Source organism: Aegilops tauschii, chromosome 3 (genome assembly GCF_002575655.3).
Source record: "Aegilops tauschii subsp. strangulata cultivar AL8/78 chromosome 3, Aet v6.0, whole genome shotgun sequence".
Lineage (NCBI taxonomy): Eukaryota > Viridiplantae > Streptophyta > Magnoliopsida > Poales > Poaceae > Aegilops > Aegilops tauschii.
In genome coordinates this window covers 13,348,714-13,370,240 of record NC_053037.3, presented here as the reverse complement: position 1 = coordinate 13,370,240, position 21,527 = coordinate 13,348,714, and the positions used below count along the sequence as shown (strand labels likewise).

At 46.6% G+C, this 21,527-nt stretch overlaps 3 protein-coding genes across 4 annotated transcripts; 1 reads left to right on the top strand and 2 right to left on the bottom strand.

Moving 5' to 3' along the window:
• Positions 1-5,910: 5,910 nt before the first annotated feature.
• On the bottom strand, positions 5,911-6,546 carry LOC109786697 (Bowman-Birk type trypsin inhibitor-like). The gene is made up of 2 exons (XM_073511452.1): positions 6,417-6,546; positions 5,911-6,284 (listed from the first exon to the last, which is right to left on the bottom strand). The coding sequence occupies exons 1-2, from the start codon at positions 6,544-6,546 to the stop codon at positions 5,911-5,913; spliced, it is 504 nt and encodes a 167-aa protein (XP_073367553.1).
• A 3,909-nt stretch (positions 6,547-10,455) lies between these two features.
• LOC141042223 (uncharacterized) lies at positions 10,456-12,145 on the bottom strand. Of its 2 annotated transcripts, XM_073509825.1 has the most exons (6): positions 11,792-12,145; positions 11,530-11,703; positions 11,323-11,433; positions 11,172-11,238; positions 10,958-11,065; positions 10,456-10,862 (listed from the first exon to the last, which is right to left on the bottom strand). In XM_073509825.1, the coding sequence occupies exons 2-6, from the start codon at positions 11,670-11,672 to the stop codon at positions 10,857-10,859; spliced, it is 435 nt and encodes a 144-aa protein (XP_073365926.1). In that variant the 5' UTR covers positions 11,673-11,703; positions 11,792-12,145; the 3' UTR covers positions 10,456-10,856. The 2 variants fall into 2 exon arrangements, with proteins under 2 accessions (XP_073365926.1, XP_073365927.1); XM_073509826.1 differs by lacking the exon at positions 11,792-12,145 and having other exon boundaries at positions 11,530-11,772.
• Positions 12,146-15,565: 3,420 nt separating this feature from the next.
• Positions 15,566-19,940, top strand: LOC109786702 (receptor-like protein EIX2). The gene has a single exon (XM_040403239.3). The coding sequence runs from the start codon at positions 16,589-16,591 to the stop codon at positions 19,769-19,771; it is 3,183 nt and encodes a 1,060-aa protein (XP_040259173.1). The 5' UTR covers positions 15,566-16,588; the 3' UTR covers positions 19,772-19,940.
• The last annotated feature ends 1,587 nt before the right edge of the window (positions 19,941-21,527 follow it).

Sequence of the window (21,527 nt, the reverse complement as noted above, 5' to 3'; positions counted from 1 at the left end):
AGACTGGTATGGGGGTACAAAACAACCATCTCAGCTGAGGAGCCATTTCAACTTTCTGCTCTTCCGGGCCTGTTATGCGGGTTTTGCTTACGGCCTTATGGGGCGGGAACGTGCAAATGTGGAGGTTTATAATTGGAATTAGGCGAGGAAGGGGCCCACCACCTGAGATCACTTGGTCGCAGAGTATTAAATTTCTTAAATTCTCATTAAATCTGTAAAAAAAAGTTCAAAATGGTCAGGTATATAAAATAAAATAAAATTTCGGATAATTCATGAGTTTTAAAAAATGTTCATGAACTTTTTTTTTGCGAACTTAGGAAAATGCAAATATTGATTAATAGAAATGTTATGAGAAAATAAAAGTGCATATGTATGCAATCTTTACAACCAAAACACAACGAATGTTAATTAACTTTTACATGCGCCCAATCATAACAGTTCCGGTCCGTGTAAATTTTGCCCTCATCACTCTCATGATGGCTCCTCCGCAGCATCTGCTGCTACCTTTGTCGGCAAGTGCTTCAATATCTTTTTAAGGACAGCTTGCACGACCTTTGCCACATCGGGATCCAACCTGTCCATCTTGATGGCCAACATTTTGGTTTCCTTTGAAGCGGGAGCGGCTCAACCCTCCTCTCTTCGAGCTTGGTCTTCTTTTCTTCGAGCTTTGTCTTTTGATTTCCGAGGTTGATCTTTTTCTCCGTCACCGCCATGAAGATGTCAAACATCTCTGTCTTCCTTTCCTCCTTGATGTCATGGCGATTGACACATGCTTCCTCCTTATGGTCCATGAAGCCCTCGAGCTTCTGCGTCATCTTGTCCACCGCCCCTTCTCACAAACCTCCCCTGACATTGTGTCTGGTCTGCAGGAATTTGGAACCAAACGCGTCGGCGAATGTTTGCGCCACCACGCTGAACGGCAAAAAATATCCGAACGCGTCAGTCTGAACGTTTGCAGGCGTTTTAAGGCACGAGATGCTCTAGGTAGGCAGTGTTCATAGGGGACACTGCCGGACAGCAAGATGAGATCACCTTAATCTGACTTGCACACTCAAAAACTTATGTTGATTTACATTCACAAATAAGTATAGAAATTACCCACATATACATGCATGTACAACGCATGCTCGAACTTACCTTCAGCGGGGTGCCTCGGTACGGCGCACGACACCTGCAGAAAAACTAGGATGCTGAAAAACACGGTGGCATTTGTAGTGCTTGTCATGGTAAATGTGGAGGTGCTTGCGTTTATCAGCTAGCCTGCCTTGTGCGCTTTGCTTTCTCAAGGCTGTTGGTTCGATCTAGTTCATATAGGCTCGTGCTGGTGCTGTAGCCTGCAGACAAAGCGAGGGGCAACAACATGAGCTGCATGCCGTCCTCGTCAAAAGCCTGAAACAAAGCAGCGCCTCTCTTCCGATGTTCACCAATTCTTACGACCGGTAATTACATTCCACACACACAGCTATAACAACCCAATTTTGTATAGTTGCCATAGCACTATACTGGTACTACTCCGTCCTGGTTTATTGGTCTTCTTCGTATTTTATCTAGATTTTAACCTACGATTTATTTGATAAAATGTTAATGCATGTCATCAAAAATAGCATCATTGTAAACTATGTACAAGACATGCATTCATATTTTGTTAGTTAAATCTATTGTTAAAATTAGACACAAAATACAAAAGGACCAATAAACCCGGACGGAAGTAGTAATTGGTAAGCTCAAGATTATCTCATGTTTTGCTTTCTTTGTTTTGGACTACACCACGCACTACCGGAATCGCCTTTTTCACCGATGGTTGGATTGGCCAAATTTTTATTAGGTGTGACTATTGCTCAGGCAACTTGAGAATAGTTATTTCAGTCAGTACTCATAAATGTTGAAGCCGTCATTTACCCTGCACTGTTCTCCCACCACACAAAATAAAATGCCATGGTAGCCACTATTCTGTAGGAAGGGATCGAGCTTGCTCTTCGTAATCGACTAACCACTACAAGCTCACATAACTTGCCTCTCTAAACTCTCTGTTGCAGGGTGTATCTACCTCTCAGGAGCCGCACACAAGGAGGCTGCTTAATGGTGAAAATTTCACCACGCGCGGCGCCTACGCAACACTTAACACACAGCTCACTGACCCCGTTCTTAGCCTGGTTTGGGAATCCAGGGTGCCGAAGAAGGTAATGATCTTCGGGTGGTTATTCTACTTGGACCGCGTAAACATGAGGAAGAAGCACATGTTGAACTCGGACAACTGTCCAAGGTGCAACAACACAGCGGAAGACTGTGACCACCTCTTCTTCACCTGTCCGGCGGCCCGCAGAGTGTGGCAGGCTACCGGTATTCTGTCGGACTTGACCCCTATTGCCGAGTTCTTCACCACCACCTTGCCAGCTACTCTGCCTTCTTCTGTCCGCCCCTGGATGCTCCCTCTCATTCTCTGGAAAATCTGGGACGCAAGGAACAAAAAAGTTTTCCAGAGTCTGGAGATGGACGCTAGAGGCACTGTTAAAGCTATTCTAGAGAATCTTATTTTTTGGTCGCATCGTCTCAGGACGGAATCACTTAGAGCATCTTCAACAGTCGCACAATCTTAGCAGCGCACTGGAAAGAACGCCATTTTTGCGCGCGCATAGCCGAAACGGGCGCTCCACCAGACGCGCAAAAAACGTGTGCGCGGTATAATGGGTTTAGCGCACGGAGGAAAACTGCATCGCTCCCGCGCGCTGGACGTCGAGCGCCCGCGGCCAACTGCCAGCAACCTCTCCAGCCGCCCTGCCTTCGCCCCGCCCCGCCCCGCGCCACCGCCGACAAAATTTGACCGATGGAAGGCCGTGCTGACATCCCCCCCCCCCCCCCCCCCCCGCCCCTCCCTAGACCCGCGACCCCTCCGCCGCTGCCGCAAACCCTAGCGCGGGGTTGGCCTTCGGCTTCGCCGCCGACGGCCCTCCTCCAAGCACAGGTCTCGCACGCAGCCTTTTCATGCCGCCACGGACGACCTCGCAGGGTGGCGTCGTGCCGCCGCCCGCCGTCACAAGCGAGATGGTGATGTGGCTTGATTGTTGATGTGACATTTGTTTCTGTGAACTTTTATATGTCATGAACTTGGTTGGGCGATTTTGAACTATGCCGTGCAATTGAACTATGATATGTCTTTATTTTGCACATTTGATTAATGTTTGAAACATCATTATATTGTCAAAACGGACATGTAAAATCATATCTGCAAGCGCCGGCTGCTCGCGAGCGCTGTAAATTAGGGCGCCTGCTGATGCTGCTCGTGCACGCCATATTTTGCAGCGGCCGCTGGAGCCAGCGCCCTGCTGCGCGCAAAAAACCACTATTTCGGTGCTGTAAATAGGTTTTAGCGCGCCGCGTGGTTGCGTGCCTGTTGGAGATGCTCTTAAGGAACACGTCGGGCTGTGGCGTGATTTCCTCTCCCTACGTTTTCGTGAGTTCTGTAAACATTCATCCACTTTTTATTCAAAAACAATTGTTGGCATTTATTTTTTTCTTGACGAGAAGGCCTTCAAGGCTAGCTTTATTAATCGAATAACAGTTACATCATCTGCTAAAAAATTAAGAAGAAAACCAGGCGGTGCATCCCTCCAGACAGATGGAGTGTACATTTGACTCTCTATTACAATGCTCAATATACCCCTTCCCGAAATCTCTTAATAATCTTTTGCAGTCTTCTAACACAGGTCCTGCCACCATTGATTGTCCTTCGTTTAAGTGAAGAGCATCCACCACCACAGTATTATCCATCCTCGCAAGGACGTTGCTGCACCCCCAAACTTTGTAGAAATTTTAGACCTTCAAGTAGAGCCGCTGCTTCCGCAGAAACCACATCCACAACATGAAATTTTTTTGCCGTACTTGCACCAATGAAATTACCTCGGTTATCTCTCACAACAGCACCAAATGTGCTTTTGTGATCTTCATCTGAAAATGAGGCATCAACATTAAGAACCTGCTGGGACGCTAACACTACCGACCACTTATTCATCTTGGGCATTGACATTGTTTTACTAGCAACACGTACATAATTTAGAGCCAGGGCTTGGATTGCCATTGCCGTCCGGTCAGGGGCATGTATTGCTTCGCCGCGAACATATTGCATGCGCTGCGACCAGATGTACCAACAGGTAATAGCTAGCAACTCTGGCATCTCAAGTTCTCAACTGGACTAGAATACAAGCAATCGAAGGCCTTGTTGCACAAGAAAAATTCTATTACACCTGCTCCTGATCGGTCCACCAGAGTAGCATCCATTATTTCATGCTCGATCCCTAAACTCACCCAGACCGCCCTGGCACGGTTGCATTTGAATAAATCATGGCCACATCCTCCACGGCTCCCTTGCATATTGGGCATTGTGCGACGGTCCCAACATGACGATTCGCCGGAACACAGAAACAAGGAATTGCGTTGTGAAGGCATCTCCAAAAGATATTTTTTTATCTTTGCTTGCAACTTTTGAGTTTCCATAACTTTTTCCAAACCCGGTGTGATGATGATACACTATGTGGGCTACCAGCCTGACCACTCCATGCATACATCTCCTCCCATTGCTTATAGTACGCTGATCTAACAGAGAAAATTCCATTTTTTGTTAAGTGCCAGGCTACATAATGATCTGTGAGTTGATGGTGTAGAGTTTGCAGAATCCGCTACATAATCATCAATGGGTCAATGAGTTCATTCAATCTCGTAAGAATCTGATTTCCCCGGACTGTTATCACATTCCTAGAAGCACTATTAGGTATCCAACAATCATTCCAGATATTAATTTTCGCTCCATCACCAACTCTCCATATGCGACTTTTCATGAGCGTTTGGATCCCAGCCAAATAATGCTCCATGTTGGCACTTGTTTCCCATGAGTTAGACCGAACTCGCTTTTATTGGTTGTGACTATTGCTCTACTCCTTTTGTACGTACATGCACAGATGCGTTGTCCAAAATGTTGGCATTTGTTTCCAGTAGCAACATGGAAATGGATGAAAATATTTTTATCCTTCCATACTTACACGATTTGAATATCCAAAATGAAATGTTCTAACACTCGATTTGAAAGTAATGGTTTCTCGCTTGAATTTAAAATGACAAAGATCAATTTCTGTATATATTTCAGAAATAGCTGGAAACCCAAAAACAACACCATTGATTTTATTTGAGATTAAGCATTGCCACGCAGCACATATGCACGACGCGTCTAATTCATCGTTGTGTGACAAGCACACATGATAGCCATCCAATTTCAGTGTCCATAGTGACCGGTTCGAAACGTCAATTTAAAAATGATTGTTTGTCGCTTCTACTAGAGATAGCAAATTTGTATTAGGCCCAGACTATCAGCATCCCTTCATCAACTGGATAGGAGTAGCGACAGATGTTGCCTAGACGGTGGCTTTAGTCTTACTGTTGTATGACTTTGTAAGGTCTTATGTGAATAATTAATTAAGTGGCTGCATGCATCGTCCAGATGCAGAAACCGGGGGTCCTCCTCCTTTTCTAAAAAAAGAAAAAAAAAACTAGAGATAGCAAATCCGAGTTTTATATTCATTTCGGAAATAGTTTCAGCAAGAACGGAATAGTGAGACCGAGTGAAACCATAAAAAAACATTCCATTTATTTAAAATCAAACATTGCCACGTACGTACACCATACGCACGACTCATCTTATTCATGGTTTGCCTCACCAGCACACACACACACAGAGGCTAGCATCCAATTATTGTGAGGTACTACTACTTAACAGTACGGACGCGGCGATTTCAGTGGAGCGCACGCCCGGGAAACGACCGCAGCGTGCTAGTTACCGCCGCCGGCGGCGTCGTCGGCAGGAAGGTACCTGCACTGTGGCCCTGGGAAGCCATGGAAGAAGTCGAAGCACATGTGGCGGGTCTATGGGTGAAGCAGCGCCGGCAGGCAGGTCTTGCAGGTCGGGGCGCACTGCTCGACCTCGTCGGCGCAGTGGCACGTCGGCGGGTCCTCACCGGAGCAGAAAGGCTCGTCGCAGCATTTCCATGGCTTCTCCGTGCACCCGGGCCCTGCCTTGCCGATGAAGGTGTCCTCGCACACTTTGCGGGTGGCGTTCGCCTTGGACGGCACGCAGGACTTGCAGGTGGGCGCGCACTCGTCGACCTCGTCCGCGCACTCGCAGACCGGATACTTCCACCCGCTGCATATGGGCTGGTCGCAGCACTTCCACGGCTGCCTCCCCCGATTGACTGCTGCTGCTTGGAACTCCTCGTCCGCACCTGCACCTCCACCACCACCTGAACGATCGAGCCAGTACGTACGAGATAGCCTGTCGTTAGTTCCTTCATTCATGCCCTAGTCGTAGTAGCAGCTACTGACTGAACTGTAGAAATGAGTTTTCTGCATGCATGCACCGTATACGTATGTACCTTTGCCTTGGCTCGGCAGGAGGATGGAGCCCACGTCGTCGGCGACCGAGGGGCGGCCGGCGACCAGAAGGGAGGCCTCCAGTGAAAGCATCAGCAGGATGCTAGCGACGATGCATGTCATCATCTTCATGGCTGCTTAGTTTGCTTTGCCTCTACGGCTGGCTTGCGAATCTCGCTTCTGCGTTTGGCCGGAATATATATAGCCTCACGACGTAGGATGATCTGCTAAGCCGTCGTACTTCACCATTATTATCTAGCAGATCTGGCAGATGGACGATATTATGTGCGTGCGACAAACCGCTACAACAGCTGGGTTGATCGTCATCGTATGACTGTCGGGCCAACAAAGTATAGTTTATCGTACGCACACTAGTTTTGCTGCAGCGTTATACTCAGATGAAGATGTATTTACGATAGTGTAAAACGAGAGAGAAAGATTGTGCATATACACACATGAAGATGACGCCGTACATGTTGTTGGTCAGTCGTGGCACATGACCATGTTGTTAGTTCCATTGATGTCTAGCAGATCAAGCACATGGACGACATCATGCACGTGCGACAAACCGTAACACATCGGACCACCCACACCTGTACTAGTGGATGGTAAAAGTTTGATTTGTTTTAGTGCCTCACCACTCGTAAACCATGCTGAGCCGTTTATTGGCTGCACAACTCCCAGCGATTACGACAGGCCGAAGTGTCCTACGTATGTATCATCTTGATGCTATAATGAAATGCGCCTACAACAGTAATTGAAGCACTAATTTGGATTTATTGATCACCGTACAACAATCGGACCACTAAGTATCATCCGCACAGTAGTTCCCCTACATGTTTGGTTGGTGGAACTTAATTCTTGGCCTACTCCCACTCACGTCGGTGGAAGTGTTACCACATCAAGACATGTACAAGTGCCCGGTAAGAGCATCTACAGCCGGATTTGGCAAATTCAGTCCCTCAAACGTTCGTGGACGCGACCTGACACGCGCACGGACAGGCTCTCATATTTCCATCCGGGCATTCACATATCTCAAATCCGAACTCTCAAATCCATGCAAATACATGCACGTCGATCATGCAAGACAATATCGCACGTAAATAGCAAATGTTGGTACTAAGCATAGATAGCGTTTAGATAAAATTTATTTTAAGTGCGAAACTCAAGCATTGTCTCCTTGGTTGCCATTGTGTGTCCACATGTGCTCAACAAGATCATTGAGTAGTTGCGTGCGCACCTGCTGATCTCGAAGATTCTGACGCATCTGCAGAAAGTTCATCAACCAAGCCTCATCTTGATCTTCCGGGATTGCAACTTGTTCTCCAGGTGCTTCAAAATCATGGATTTGGGATACACCATCACCCTCATCCTCGACAATCATATGGTGCAGAATAACACAACATGTCATCAGCTGACACAAATATTCTGATTCCCACATCATTGTCGCTCTCCGCACAATTCCCCAACGGGCCTAAAGCACACCAAATGCCTTTTCCACATCCTTCCTTGCCGCTTCATACATTGCTGCAAAGTGGCTCTGTTTATTGCCACGTGGCTCAGATATGGTCTTCACAAACGCGGCCTACTGAGGATAGATAGCATCGGCAAGATAGTACCCATATTGTAGTCTCGGCCATTGACGTTGCACGGCGGTGATTCCCCATTGCAGAGCCTCCTGAACACCAGAGATCGTTGAAGCACATTGATGTCATTGTGAGAACAAGGCATTTCAAAGAAAGCATGCCAAATCCATAAGTCATGTGATGCCACCGTTTCTAGTATGATGATGGCCTGTCTGGCGTGGCCTTGATACATTTCCCGTAGACATTTGGGGCAGTTCTTCCATTGCCAATGCATGCAATCAATTGATCCGAGCATTGCTGGAAACCCCCTTGCCTCTCCAATAGACAACAACTTCTCCATGTCTTGCGCATTTGGTTCTCTGAGATACTCAGGTCCAAACACCTCCACCACGGCGCGGGCAAACTTGACAGGAATCTTCAAGCACGTGCTCTCCCCCATCCTGACCATCTCACCAATGGTGTATGCAGCAGTACCAAGTGCAAGCATCCTCAGAGCAGTCGTGCACTTCTGCTTGGCCGAGAAAGATAGTTGACCGCAGCAAACCCTTTTGAGCTTGAAGTAGTCGTCGTGTGCCTCCACTCCCTCCACAATGCGCAAAAATAATGGTTTCCGCATGCGAAAACGGCGACAAAACCATGGATCATCCGGGAAAGTAGGTTTGGGAGCAAAGTAGTCCTTGTGCAAGCTTTGCTCTGGACACCCTATCCGGGTTGATCACTCTTCTCTCTTTGATTGAGCCCTTGAAGTTGAGAATATGCTCCACTTGCCGGTCCATTTCCTCTTGCATGCTGACGAGCATGATCATGTCCACTTCGTCGTCCGAATCCGACGAATTGAAGAACTCATCTTGAATCATTTGGTCAAGCTTTGTCGGTCCATACTCCTTGTCCGATGAAGCATCGGAATCCAACATTTTACCTAACAAAATCACAAAAAATCCGGTCGGACAATGTGTCAAACACATCAAGCGCACGGCGGAGCTAGAGAGTCGGGGCCTGCGACGACGTACCCCGCGGCGGGGATGGGAGGGCTCTTCTGGAGCTGCCCACGAAGAGCCTGGGAATGGCTGTGGAGCGGGGGCGGGGGCGGAGCGCGAGACGGACGGCGCGGAGGAGGAAGAAGAGAGGAGATAGCAAATGGATCCGACTGGTCTTCGGGGTAGATTTGGTGCAATTTGGGGTGGGGTCGATCTGTCGAGTCCGGCGTGGCAGGCGTGCCCGGATGCGCCCGGGAGCCCCCATATCCACCCCATACACTACTAGGGAAAACCTTATACACAGCATCTTAGCAGTAGCGCTGGACAAAACAGGGCGCTACTGCTACTTAGTAGTAGCGTTTTTAATTAGACCGCGCTACTGCTACTGCTTAATTTAGCAGTAGCGCGTTCTGCTAAAGCGCGCTGCTGCTATACTTGTACGGGGCGCAGATGGCTAGCCCCACTTAGCAGTAGCGTGTATGCATGACCAGCGCTACTGCTACATCCCTTAGCAGTAGTGCGTATACCTGAAATGCGCTACTACTTAGTTACCTTATCCTGGAGCGGTTCTCACTGCACCCTCTCACTCACTCTCGCTCTCACTCGCTCTCGCCTGTGCCGAACCCGTCGTCCGCCGCCGCCGCGTTGCTCCTCGCCGAGGCACGTCTTCCTCCCTCCTCCTCCTCCGGCCGCCCTCCTCCCACCGCCCCTCCCTCCTCCTCCGGCCGCCCTCCTCCCCCCGCCCCCTCCCTCCTCCTCCTCCGACCGCCCTCCTCCGGCCGCCCCCTCCCTCCTCCTCCTCCTCCGGCAGTTCGTACGTGCGTTCGTCAGTTCTTTCATTCATGCAACTGGAGAAATGAGTTCTCTGCGGGCATGCATGCATGCGGGTGCACCGTATATATATATATATATATATATATATATATATATATATATATATATATATATATATATAATATATATATATATACACACACACACACACACACACACACATGTGCCCTGTCTCGGCAGGAGGATGGAGCCCACCACGTCGTCGGCGACGGAGGGGCGGCCGGCGATGGAAAGGGAGGCCTCAAGTGAAAGCATCAGGAGGATGCTAGCGACGATGCATGTCATCATCCTCATGGCTGCTTAATTAGTTTGCTTTGCCGCTACGGCTGCACTAGTAGAAAAAGGGCCATTCGTCCTGGTTCGTGAGGGTCATTTGTCCTGGTTCCCGAACCGGGACTAAAGGGTCGGTACTAAAGCCCTACACCTTTAGTCCCGGTTTGCCCAGGAACCGGGACAGATGGGGCTCCACGTGGCCGCTGCCGCTTGCCCAGGCAGAGGGACCTTTTGTCCCGGTTGGTGCCACCAACCGGGACCAAAAGGCTTCCACGCGTCAGCAGTTCAGGGGCTGGGTTTTTTGTTTTTTTATGAAGGGGGGGGGGGGGTTGGGGGGTTTTGTAGGGTTAATTTAGGGGTTTCATATATTGTGTTAGCTAGCTAATAGAGAGAAGTGTCCTCTCTTATCTCCGTGCTTGGTCGACGCTACGTATAGAGAGGACTCGACACGCTAGCTAGCTAGTAAGCAAATGAAGGAAACTATTAAGTACAGAAGATCGTCATGAACATATACAGAGAGAAGTGATCGACCTCTCCTTCTCCGAGAGATTGGTCGAACAACAAGTTTTCGTATATCTTATCGACGCTACTGGCTACATATATATATATACAATGTGTAAGATCTCTTACAATACCCTAACATATGAACTCAACTTCCACATGCATTGTGGTATTCTCCGGCTTTATTGATGACGTGGTCAAGAAAGAATTCAGCCAATTCCTCTTGAATTGCTCGCATGCGATCTTGTGGTAGGAGTTCATCCCGCATCTGTCACATCTAATTTCAAGAAGGGGGTCAATACATATATATGAATGAAACTGAACATTAATGATGGTAATAAAATAAACTTGTGAATATTTTTGCTTACGCACTTCATATTGTCTTTTAGAGTAGCCCCGCCTATTCTTGGCCGTCGCGTTGTAGATGAACTCGCAGACGTAGTATCCACAGTAATTATTCCCGGGTTCCTGCCACAAGCACTTTACGAGAAATAGAGGTCAATCAAACTGATAATGAAGCATTATAAATGGCATTGATGAAAGTAGCTAGAATCAACGGGAGATGCACGGAACTAGTAGTACTTACTTTCGGGTATTTCCATCGCAGATCCTGCGGCAGTCCCGAAATTTGTGCGGTGAATACTTTCCAAACCCTGCGAGACAAAGAAAACAATGACTTGATATCATGAAATGAACAAAGTTGCCGATATGGTGCGATAATGATCGATTCAACTTACTTCTCGAGCATTTTAGACATGTCCGCATAGTCCTCGGGATCTTTTCGTCTCGATTCTAAGACGTTTACTAGTCCCTGCTCAAGCTTAATCTCTAGGAGAATATAGTGGAAACTGCGCACGCATGCATAACTCATCAATTACATTAATTACTATAACCTCGAGAAATAATTAAGGGAAACCGAATATGCACAAGACAGTAACACTCACTTGAAGTTGTAAGGAAAGAGTATTGTATCTTTGTTTTGATTTATTACCAACGATCGTAGCAAGTTGTCCTTGGTTTCTTTGGGATGAAATGTAACCATAAATTGATCTATGAGATTTGTCTTAATGAACCCAATATCATACATTTCAGCTTTTCTGCATTCAACGATCTTCAATCTGCATAATGTAGTGAGGATAATTATATATACATGCAATGAAAGAGCTGAGCTATATATAGAGACTTAATGACAGAAGTAGTACTTACAGACAGTAGCAAGTGACCGTTAATTTATCGAGGGCCTTTGATTGAAAAACTGGAAGAACTCCTCAAATGGAACAGACAACTGCTCAATTCCAACGAGGTCGTGCTAATCCTCTTTAACTATCAGCGTCAAAGTATTGATTTTTTTCTTCCCTGCAAACTTTCTGCAGGTTTCCATGTACCAATCATGGCATCTTCGCATCATCGTTGTTAGAGTAGTTTCATCTTTGACGAGAGGCTTCCCATACTCGTATTTGAATACGTCCACCTCCATTATATCAAAATGTGCATCGTTGCCGTGCATGTAATCTGCAGGATTTGTACCGGGCAAGATCCCCGGATGATTAGCGACGATATCGCTAGACACCTTGAGCGGGGGGGGGGGGGGGCGATTGGTTCGCTTGTTCGCCGAGCTGGGGAATTTTTTTCCCACTTCTTCGTTCTTGTAACCTTTTGTCACTGCAAGTACTTCCCGACCGCTTCGCTTCCTTATATGTCCTTTCAGTAATGCGCTCATAGTTGGTTTGCGGCGGAGACGGTGGTGGTCGCTGCAGGGCATCCAAAGTGCGCTTCGCTTTCACTAGATCTATCTTCTCCTCCGGAGGTGGATGTCTCTTAGCTCTTTGCGTTTCGAAGTAGTCCTTCACTTGGGCTTGACAGATATCCGTGTTTTCCTGTTCGGTCATCTCGTATGGTAACTTCTCTGGAGTCTTGAGAGATGGACCGAATCTGTATTGTCTCCCGCCTCTGGTTGTACTGCTAGACGCCGGAGCAGGCCGAGCGGCTGCGGCTGTCTTCTTTCGTTGCTTACGAGGCGGAGGAGAAGGACTACGACGCACCAGAGCAGCCGGAGCGGCGGCGGGTCTCTTCCGCCCTTGCTGACGAGGCGGACAATTAGGGTGGCTGGTCGGGCGCGCCGGTGCAGGCGGAGTGCCGCCACGCGCCAGAGAAGGAGGCGGAGTGCCCTGATCACTCGCCGGAGGAGCAGGCGGAGGAGGAGGCGGAGTGCCCTGACTCGCCGGAGGAGGAGGAGGCGTCCAGTTCGGAAGGTTGATGAGCTCCTTCCGCCATAGGCATGGAGTCTTCAGAGCACAACCCAGCCGAGTCTCCCCTTCACCGGTAGGGTGGTCAAGCACGAGCTCCTCAAATCCCTCAGTTATTTCGTCCACCATCACCCTAGCATATCCTTCTGGAATTGGACGACGGTGAAAAGTTGCGCCGGGTTCAGGAGGTCGAACAGAGCCGGCAGCCGCCTTGACTTTGTAGTTCTGCCATTGCGTCATAAGGTGGCAATGTTGAGACTCCGTGATAGCATCCACGGGGTAGCTAGCAGGAGCCGTGAAGACAGGCTCCAGCTGAAGCAGCTCGGTGGAAGCCACGCTGCTTCTCCGCTGAGATGGCGGGGTAGCTTCGGGGGTAGCTTCGGCAGGTCGCTTGCTTCGAACTGCTTCTCGTTCCTCTAGCTTCCGTACCCTTGCGTGCAGCTCCTGCAGTTCGGTCTGCTCCACTTTCCTCCTCCTCTCTTGGCATTTGTAACCGCTTGCGTCTGGAAACCCAGCCTTCCATGGAACGGAGCCTGGCATGCCTCGTGTCCGTCCAGGGTGCTCAGGATTCCCGAAGGCCATTGTGAGCTCGTCCTTCTCTCTATCTAGAACGAACCTCCCTTCCTGCGCTGCGGCGATATAGTCCTGAAGCTTCGTGACGGGTATTCGCAGTTGCTCGCTCGTGCAAATGCACTTCCCTGTTACAGGGTCCAAGGTTCCGCCAACCCCGAAGAACCAAGTCCTTGAACAGTCTGGCCAGTTCAATGTCTCTGGTTCGACCCCTTTATCAAGCAGGTCATTCTCAGCCTTGGCCCACAATGGCCGGGCTTTGAGGTAGCCACCTGACACCGTGCGATGGTGATGCTCCTTCTTCGCAGCATTTATCTTGTTTGTCGCTGGCATCTTCTTACTCCTATCCGATGTCTTGTTGGCCACAAATGCGTCCCATTGATCTCTGACCTTCTCATACCGGCCAATGAATTCTGGTGTCTTTTTTTGGTCGACAAACTTTGCTTTCAGCTCATTCTTCCACCTCCTGAATAGATCTGCCATCTTCTTGAGAGCACATGACTTGATCAATGGCTCTATAATTGGATTCTCCGGATCCTCCTCTTCCGGTAGGGTGAAATTTACCTTCAGCGCTTTCCAAAGATCCTCTTTCTGTCTATCTTCGACAAAAGAAACTTGAAGCTCTTCCTTCTTAGGCTGATTCCATAGCTCGATGCTGATCGGGATCATGTCCCTAACAAGAACCTCGCACTGAGCAGTAAATGCGTCCTTGGTCTGGAGGGGTCCAATCGGTAGTCCATCGCGTGCGATTGCTGTGATCGTGAACCTTTCATCCGAGCGCAACTTTTTCTTCGGGCCTCGTCTCTTTACCGAAGTTGTGCTCGATCCGGAGGGCTAGAAAAAAGAAGAAAGACGAGAGTTAATATGTGTAGATACCAAAACAAAGAATGCATCAATTAGCTAGTCAGCACAGGCTTAATTAATATATATATACCTGGCCGGACTCTGTTCGGTCACCGGAGCCGTCATCACGGTCTCCTTCTTGCACCGGCATTCGGTCACCGGAGCCATCATAATCATGTCCTTCCTCCTCCATTGTTCGATAACCGTAGCCTGCTTCACCCTCTCCTTCCAGACCATCGGTTTCGTTGAGATACGACATGACATCACCTCCGGCTGCGATTATGTCCCCCAACACCTGTTCTGCTTGCTCGTCTCGGCCGTGCTCCATAGTTTCTGCAAATATTACAACATGACAATTATTATACAAACATGACAGATGGATATATTAGTGGCAAACGTAGACCTAGCTATAGCTAATCACAACAAGGAATTATATTAGTTAGTGGCCTCGACGCTTCTCTAGGGTTTGGGGTTGCCTCGGCAACGCTTCAAGGGTTCGGGGTGGCCTCGACGACAACGCTCTTTTAACTTGGTAAATTTGGGTCGCCTCGGCAGCGCTTCTAGGCTCTAGTGTCAAAGGATTCAACAAAACCATGTCTTCATCATTAGGCGAAAGTAACAGGCGCATGATGGTATGAAGTTCTCCAAAGTTATTCTGGAACGGAATCCCAGATAGGATAATTCGCTTTTTGGTACAAAGTACAGCAAGAGCCTTCCGGATATCGCTATTTGGAAGGCCTTTGCTGAAATTTGTACCAAAAGGCGGATTATCCTATCCGGGACTCCGTTCGAGAATAACTTTGGAGAACTTCGTACCATCATGCCCCGGTTACTTCCGGCTAATGATGAAGCCATGCATTTCTTCAATACTTTGACACTAGGCAACCTCTCGACCTCTCGGCGATCCTCGACCCCTCGACGACCCTCGACCCTCGAACCCTCGGCCCCTCGACAACCCTCGACCCTCCACCCTCGAACCCTCGACCCTAGAACCCTCGAACCCTCGAACCCTCGACCCTCGACCCCTCGACCCCCTCCCCCCTCCTCATGTCGAAGTTATCGGGGAGGGGGTATATCGACCCCCCCCCCCCCCCTCTCATGTCGAAGTTATCGGGGAGGTGGTATATCGACAACGACATACCCGATAAAAATAAGAAGAGGAAGAAGAAGAAAAAAAAAGAGGAGAAGAAGATAGGAATAGAGGAGAAGATCGAAGAAAAAAAAAGAAGAAAAAAAGAGGAGAATAAGAAAGGAATAGAGGTGAAGAAGAAAAAAAAAGAAATTACTCTATTTTTTTTCTTCTTCTCTTCTATTCCTTTCTTCTTCTTCTCTTTTTTTTTCTCTTCTTATTTATTTCTCCTCTTCTTCCTCTCCTCTTCTTCTCCTTTCTTCTTCTCCTTCTTTCTCTTCTTATTTTCCTTTTTCCACTCCTTCTTTTTCTTCTTCTTCCTCTTTTCTTCCTTTTCCTTATTTTACTTTTTCCTCTACACTAACCTATGCACTAACCTAAAATCGACATCTACTAATTAACAACGTAAATAAAAAAATTAATACATATATGAAAAAAACATCATATGAAAAAAAACATCATATGCACAAAAAACATCATATGAACCCCCAACCCCCCTCATGTCGAAGTTATCGGGGAGGGGGTATATCGACCCCCACACCCCCTTTTTTCTTTTTTTTTCCTCTTCTTATTTATTTCTCCTCTTCTTCTCCTTCTTCTTCTCCTTCTTCCTCTTCTTATTATTTTCCTTTTTCTTCTCCTTTTTCTTCTTCTTCCTTCTTCCTTCTTCCTAGATAAAACTTTTCTAAAATGTAACTTTTGCATATAAAAAAGTTTTTCTTCTTCTTCCTTCTTCCTTCTTCCTAGCTAGATATATAATTTTTTTTCTAAAAATGTAACTTTTGCATATATAGTCATCTAAAGGGTACTCTACGGTTTACTTCCCTAAATTATACTCCCTCAGTCTCAAAATAAGTGTCTCAACTTTAAATACTTATTTTGAGAAGGAGAGAGTAGGATTCAATTGAAATGTGAAAAAGAAAGAAAGAATCTGGTCAAATTTGGAACAGTAAGCAGCCCTGCTCTAGCGTGGTTGCAGTCAGGCAACTACTCGAGTGGCCGATGACTCCCATCATAGTCTGCCCACAAAACTGTACTGGTATGAACGACACTTGATTGAATGCGGGGCCTCCATGGACCAAGACTTTGACCGCAGACTTCGTGAGTCTAGTATTATTTGACGAACATCTTTGGTAGTAGAATGGCTCTGGCTAATAAATACCAACACTGAGCCTGTAGTAGCATTCTTCGAGCTAGACAACTCGTCCTTCCAGCATGCGTCCAACAACCAATCTCTTGCTCACACTCATCACCATAAGCATATTTCCATTCTTCACAAATGGCACACTACAACCCCAGCATCAGCATGCCCATGGCGGCGGCTGCAACCCTGACGAGAGGGCCGCCTTGCTCTCCTTCAAAGAGGGCATTACAAGCAACAACACCAACCTCCTCGCCTCGTGGAAAGGACAGGACTGCTGCCGGTGGAGAGGCGTCAGCTGCTGCAACCAAACAGGCCATGTCATCAAGCTTCACCTTCGCAATCCGAATGTGACGCTCGACGCCTATGGCTACGATCATGCATGTGCTAGTGCCAGTGCTTTGTTCGGCGAGATAAGTCCATCTCTGCTTTCCTTGAAGCATCTAAAGCACCTCGACCTCAGCATGAACTGTTTACTTGGGCCAAATAGCCAAATTCCTCATTTGCTAGGATCCATGGGAAACTTGAGATACCTTAACCTCTCTGGCATACCATTTACCGGTAGGGTGCCTTCTCATCTTGGTAATCTGTCTAAGATGCAGTATCTTGACCTTGGCCAAGCTGGTGATTATTCTGATATGTATTCAATGGATATCACCTGGTTAACAAAGCTACCTTTCCTAAAGTTCCTTGGCATGAGTGGAGTAAATCTCTCAGGCATAGCTGACTGGCCTCATACCCTGAATATGATTCCACCTCTGAGGGTTATTGATCTTTCTTACTGTCTTCTTGATAGTGCAAACCAATCACTTCTGCACCTTAATCTCACAAAACTTGAGAAGCTTGACCTCTCCTGGAATTTCTTTAAGCATTCACTTGGATCTGGCTGGTTTTGGAAAGTGACCAGCCTCAAGTACCTTCATCTTGAGTGGAACTTACTATTCGGCAAGTTCCCTGACACACTAGGAAACATGACGTACCTTCGAGTCCTTGATATTTCATATAATGGGAACCCAGACATGATGATGACAGGGAACATTAAGAAACTTTGCAGTTTGGAAATCCTTGACCTCTCTGGTAATAGGATAAATGGAGACATAGAATCCTTGTTTGTGGAGAGTTTGCCGCAATGCACACGGAAAAACTTGCAGAAGCTGGATTTAAGTTACAACAATTTCACTGGAACTCTACCAAATATTGTTAGTGACTTCAGCAAGTTGAGCATACTAAGCCTCTCCAATAACAACCTTGTTGGACCTATACCAGCACAACTTGGCAATTTGACATGTCTGACTTCTTTGGACCTCTTCTGGAATCACCTGAATGGAAGTATACCACCTGAACTCGGTGCTCTTACCACTTTAACCTCTTTGGACCTAAGCATGAACGACCTCACCGGGAGTATACCGGCCGAACTTGGGAATTTGAGGTATTTGTCTGAACTTTGCCTCTCAGATAACAACATCACTGCTCCTATACCACCAGAGCTTATGAATTCAACTAGCCTAACCCATCTAGACCTGTCCAGCAATCATCTCAATGGAAGTGTACCCACTGAAATAGGTTCTCTTAATAATCTGATTTATCTGTACCTAAGCAACAATAGGTTTACTGGTGTGATCACGGAAGAAAATTTTGCAAATCTAACAAGTTTAAAGGATATAGACTTGTCTTTCAACAATTTGAAGATTGTACTGAATTCAGATTGGCGTGCTCCCTTTACATTGGAGTTTGCATCGTTTGCATCTTGCCAGATGGGTCCTCTGTTTCCACCTGGGCTTCAGCGGCTGAAAACCAATGCACTTGACATTTCAAACACCACTCTGAAGGGCGAGATTCCTGATTGGTTTTGGTCCACATTTTCAAATGCCACATATCTGGATATCTCTAACAACCAAATAAGTGGCAGCTTGCCAGCACATATGCATAGCATGGCTTTTGAAAAACTCCACCTTGGTTCGAACCGGCTTACTGGACCAATACCTACATTGCCAACAAATATCACCCTGTTAGACATCTCCAACAATACATTTTCAGAAACAATACCATCAAACCTTGGAGCATCACGACTTGAAATATTGAGTATGCATTCAAATCAAATTGGTGGCTACATTCCAGAATCTATTTGCAAATTGGAACAACTGTTGTATCTGGATTTGTCAAACAATATTTTAGAGGGTGAGGTTCCCCACTGTTTTCACTTCTACAAAATAGAACATCTTATACTCAGCAACAACAGTTTATCAGGAAAAATCCCAGCATTTTTGCAGAATAACACAGGTCTGCAATTCTTGGATGTGTCATGGAATAGGTTCTCTGGAAGATTACCTACATGGATAGGAAACCTGGTCAATTTACGTTTTCTCGTACTGAGCCACAATATATTTTCTGATAATATTCCAGTCGACATAACAAAGCTGGGGCATCTTCAATACTTGGATCTATCACGCAACAACTTTTCTGGTGGAATACCTTGCCATATGTCGAACCTAACATTTATGTCAACATTACAATCAATGTATATGGTTGAGGTTACTGAATATGATACCACCAGGTTAGGTCCTATCTTCATTGAAGCTGATCGCTTAGGACAAATATTGTCAGTAAATACAAAAGGGCAGCAACTTATATATCATGGAACACTTGCCTATTTTGTGAGCATTGATTTATCATGCAACTCCTTGACTGGTGAAATTCCTACAGACATCACTTCGCTTGCTGCACTAATGAATTTGAATTTATCATCGAACCAATTGAGTGGACAAATTCCAAGCATGATTGGCGCCATGCAGTCACTGGTATCTCTCGATCTCTCTCAGAACAAGCTTTCCGGTGAAATCCCATCGAGCTTGTCAAATCTGACATCTCTGAGCTACATGAACCTGTCCTGCAACAGTTTGTCTGGAAGGATACCATCTGGCCCCCAACTTGACATCCTCAATTTGGACAACCAGTCACTTATATACATCGGCAACACTGGCCTTTGTGGCCCTCCTGTCCACAAGAATTGTTCAGGAAATGATCCTTACATCCATAGCGATCTCGAGAGCAGCAAGGAAGAATTTGACCCACTGACCTTTTACTTCGGGCTTGTGCTGGGATTTGTGGTTGGGCTCTGGATGGTGTTTTGTGCACTGCTGTTCAAGAAGACATGGAGAATTGCTTATTTCCGGTTCTTCGACAAGGTGTACGATCAAGTCTATGTATTTGTGGTTGTGAAGTGGGCAAGCTTTGCAAAGAACACACCAGCAGAATAAGCAACTTTTTCTGAAGGAGGTAGTGTTTGTGCTGCAACCTATTGAATGAGAGGTCTTGAATATTAACCAGGGTGTGCAAGATCTCCAGCAACACATGTTATATCGTGCGCCTTGTTTGTACCCTCTAAATAAGATGAAGATGTCTAGCTCTTCTGATACACTTATGACTTTACTATTGTCAAACTATTGTTGTAAATGTAAGACTTCAGTATTGTTTAGTTATTCAGATACATGTAGGACTTTACTATTCTTCTGGGTTGTAATAATCATGAGGGTCTTCCCCCTGGATAATTTCAACATTTTTCTGCGGTGACAGTGAGTTAATTTTCATTTGTTGCACGTACGACGGGTTTGCCATATGGACTTGTACTTGTACTCTGTTGTAGACATCCCTGCAAAACTTCAGTTTATAAAGTTTGTAGCTGTAATCTCTACTCTGTGATGTTACTCCCTTACTTTCTCAAGGGTACAACCGTACAAGTACAATGCGCACGTTGATTTATAGAACCAAGTCTGGCCTTTAATCTGGGTTGGACAGTGGTTAATTTCACAGGTTCAGAGTTTTTCTGTGTAGCTTTAGATGAGTGCAGTAGGAATATAACTGACTGTTCACGAGTGTTATTTGGTTACTCTGAATGGTTGGGGAAACAGAGAAATAAGTAAGAGAGATGATTGAAGAGGATTTAACTAACCAGCAATTTCTCCTTGCCCCCTTGTCTCCTCCTCTCAATCGGCGCGCTCCGAGCAGCAACGGCCGCAGTTCTGCAGCACTCGCCGGCCAATCTCCATGCCCGAGTTTGGCGACTCGCCAGCCGTGTGAGGAGCTCCGGGAAGCTGACAGTGGCGCCGAATCCATCCTCCGCAGCGCCGGGTCTGTCATCGGGCAACGCCACGCCGCCCTCCTGGCCTTTGTCGCGTGCCGCCTCGGATGGTTCGCGGCGGTGCTCGCCGTTGGGACCGGCCGCGACACACGCGCGGCCTTGAGGGCCAGCCCAGTTTGTCCTCTGCGTCGGCGCATTCATCCTTCCAGTTTTTCCGGCGGTTTTCTGATTTTAAAAACTGTTTCGCAAAACAAAATGTCAAATTTGGGTTTGTTTATCCAGTTTCTTGTTAGAGATTCCAGTGCAAAATGTCTCAAGTGTGGGTGTGTGTCTCGTGCTTAGCGACAGTGAGTGATCCCGGACATGATGGTCCCACGGGTCAGTGCCACTAACTACCAAGTTAGAGGTAAGTAGCGGGTGTATCTATGATACATACATCAGATTCATCACGGATACGGAGATCTACACCAACGATATACCTGCATCGATCGTGCATGGAAGTCATTCGGGAGTGGTCATCGCCACCGTTAGCCCTCATCAACCACTGTCATCCCTCGTCAACCTTTTTTGAATTATATTATATTTTGTTTGAAATTTAATTTCAATTTAATGATTAAACGGGTTTGAACTGTAAGTATGTGATTTATTACTCATTTTTTTATGGAATAACTATTGTAGCTTCCTAAAAATATTGGAAGGCTAAAATATAGGTTCTAAGCAGATTTCACCATGTAAAATCGGTCAATTTAAAATAGATCAAGATCTATTAATACTATTAAATCTCATTTTAGTTAGGGTTTAATCCTAGTTCCAAAATTAATACCTTCTAATCCTTCATAAATTTATGGAATGTAATCACGAGGGTCTTTTCCTGAATAGTTTGAACAACCTCTAGTGCATTCGTCCACTTACTCGTGTTCTCCCTATAGCAAGGT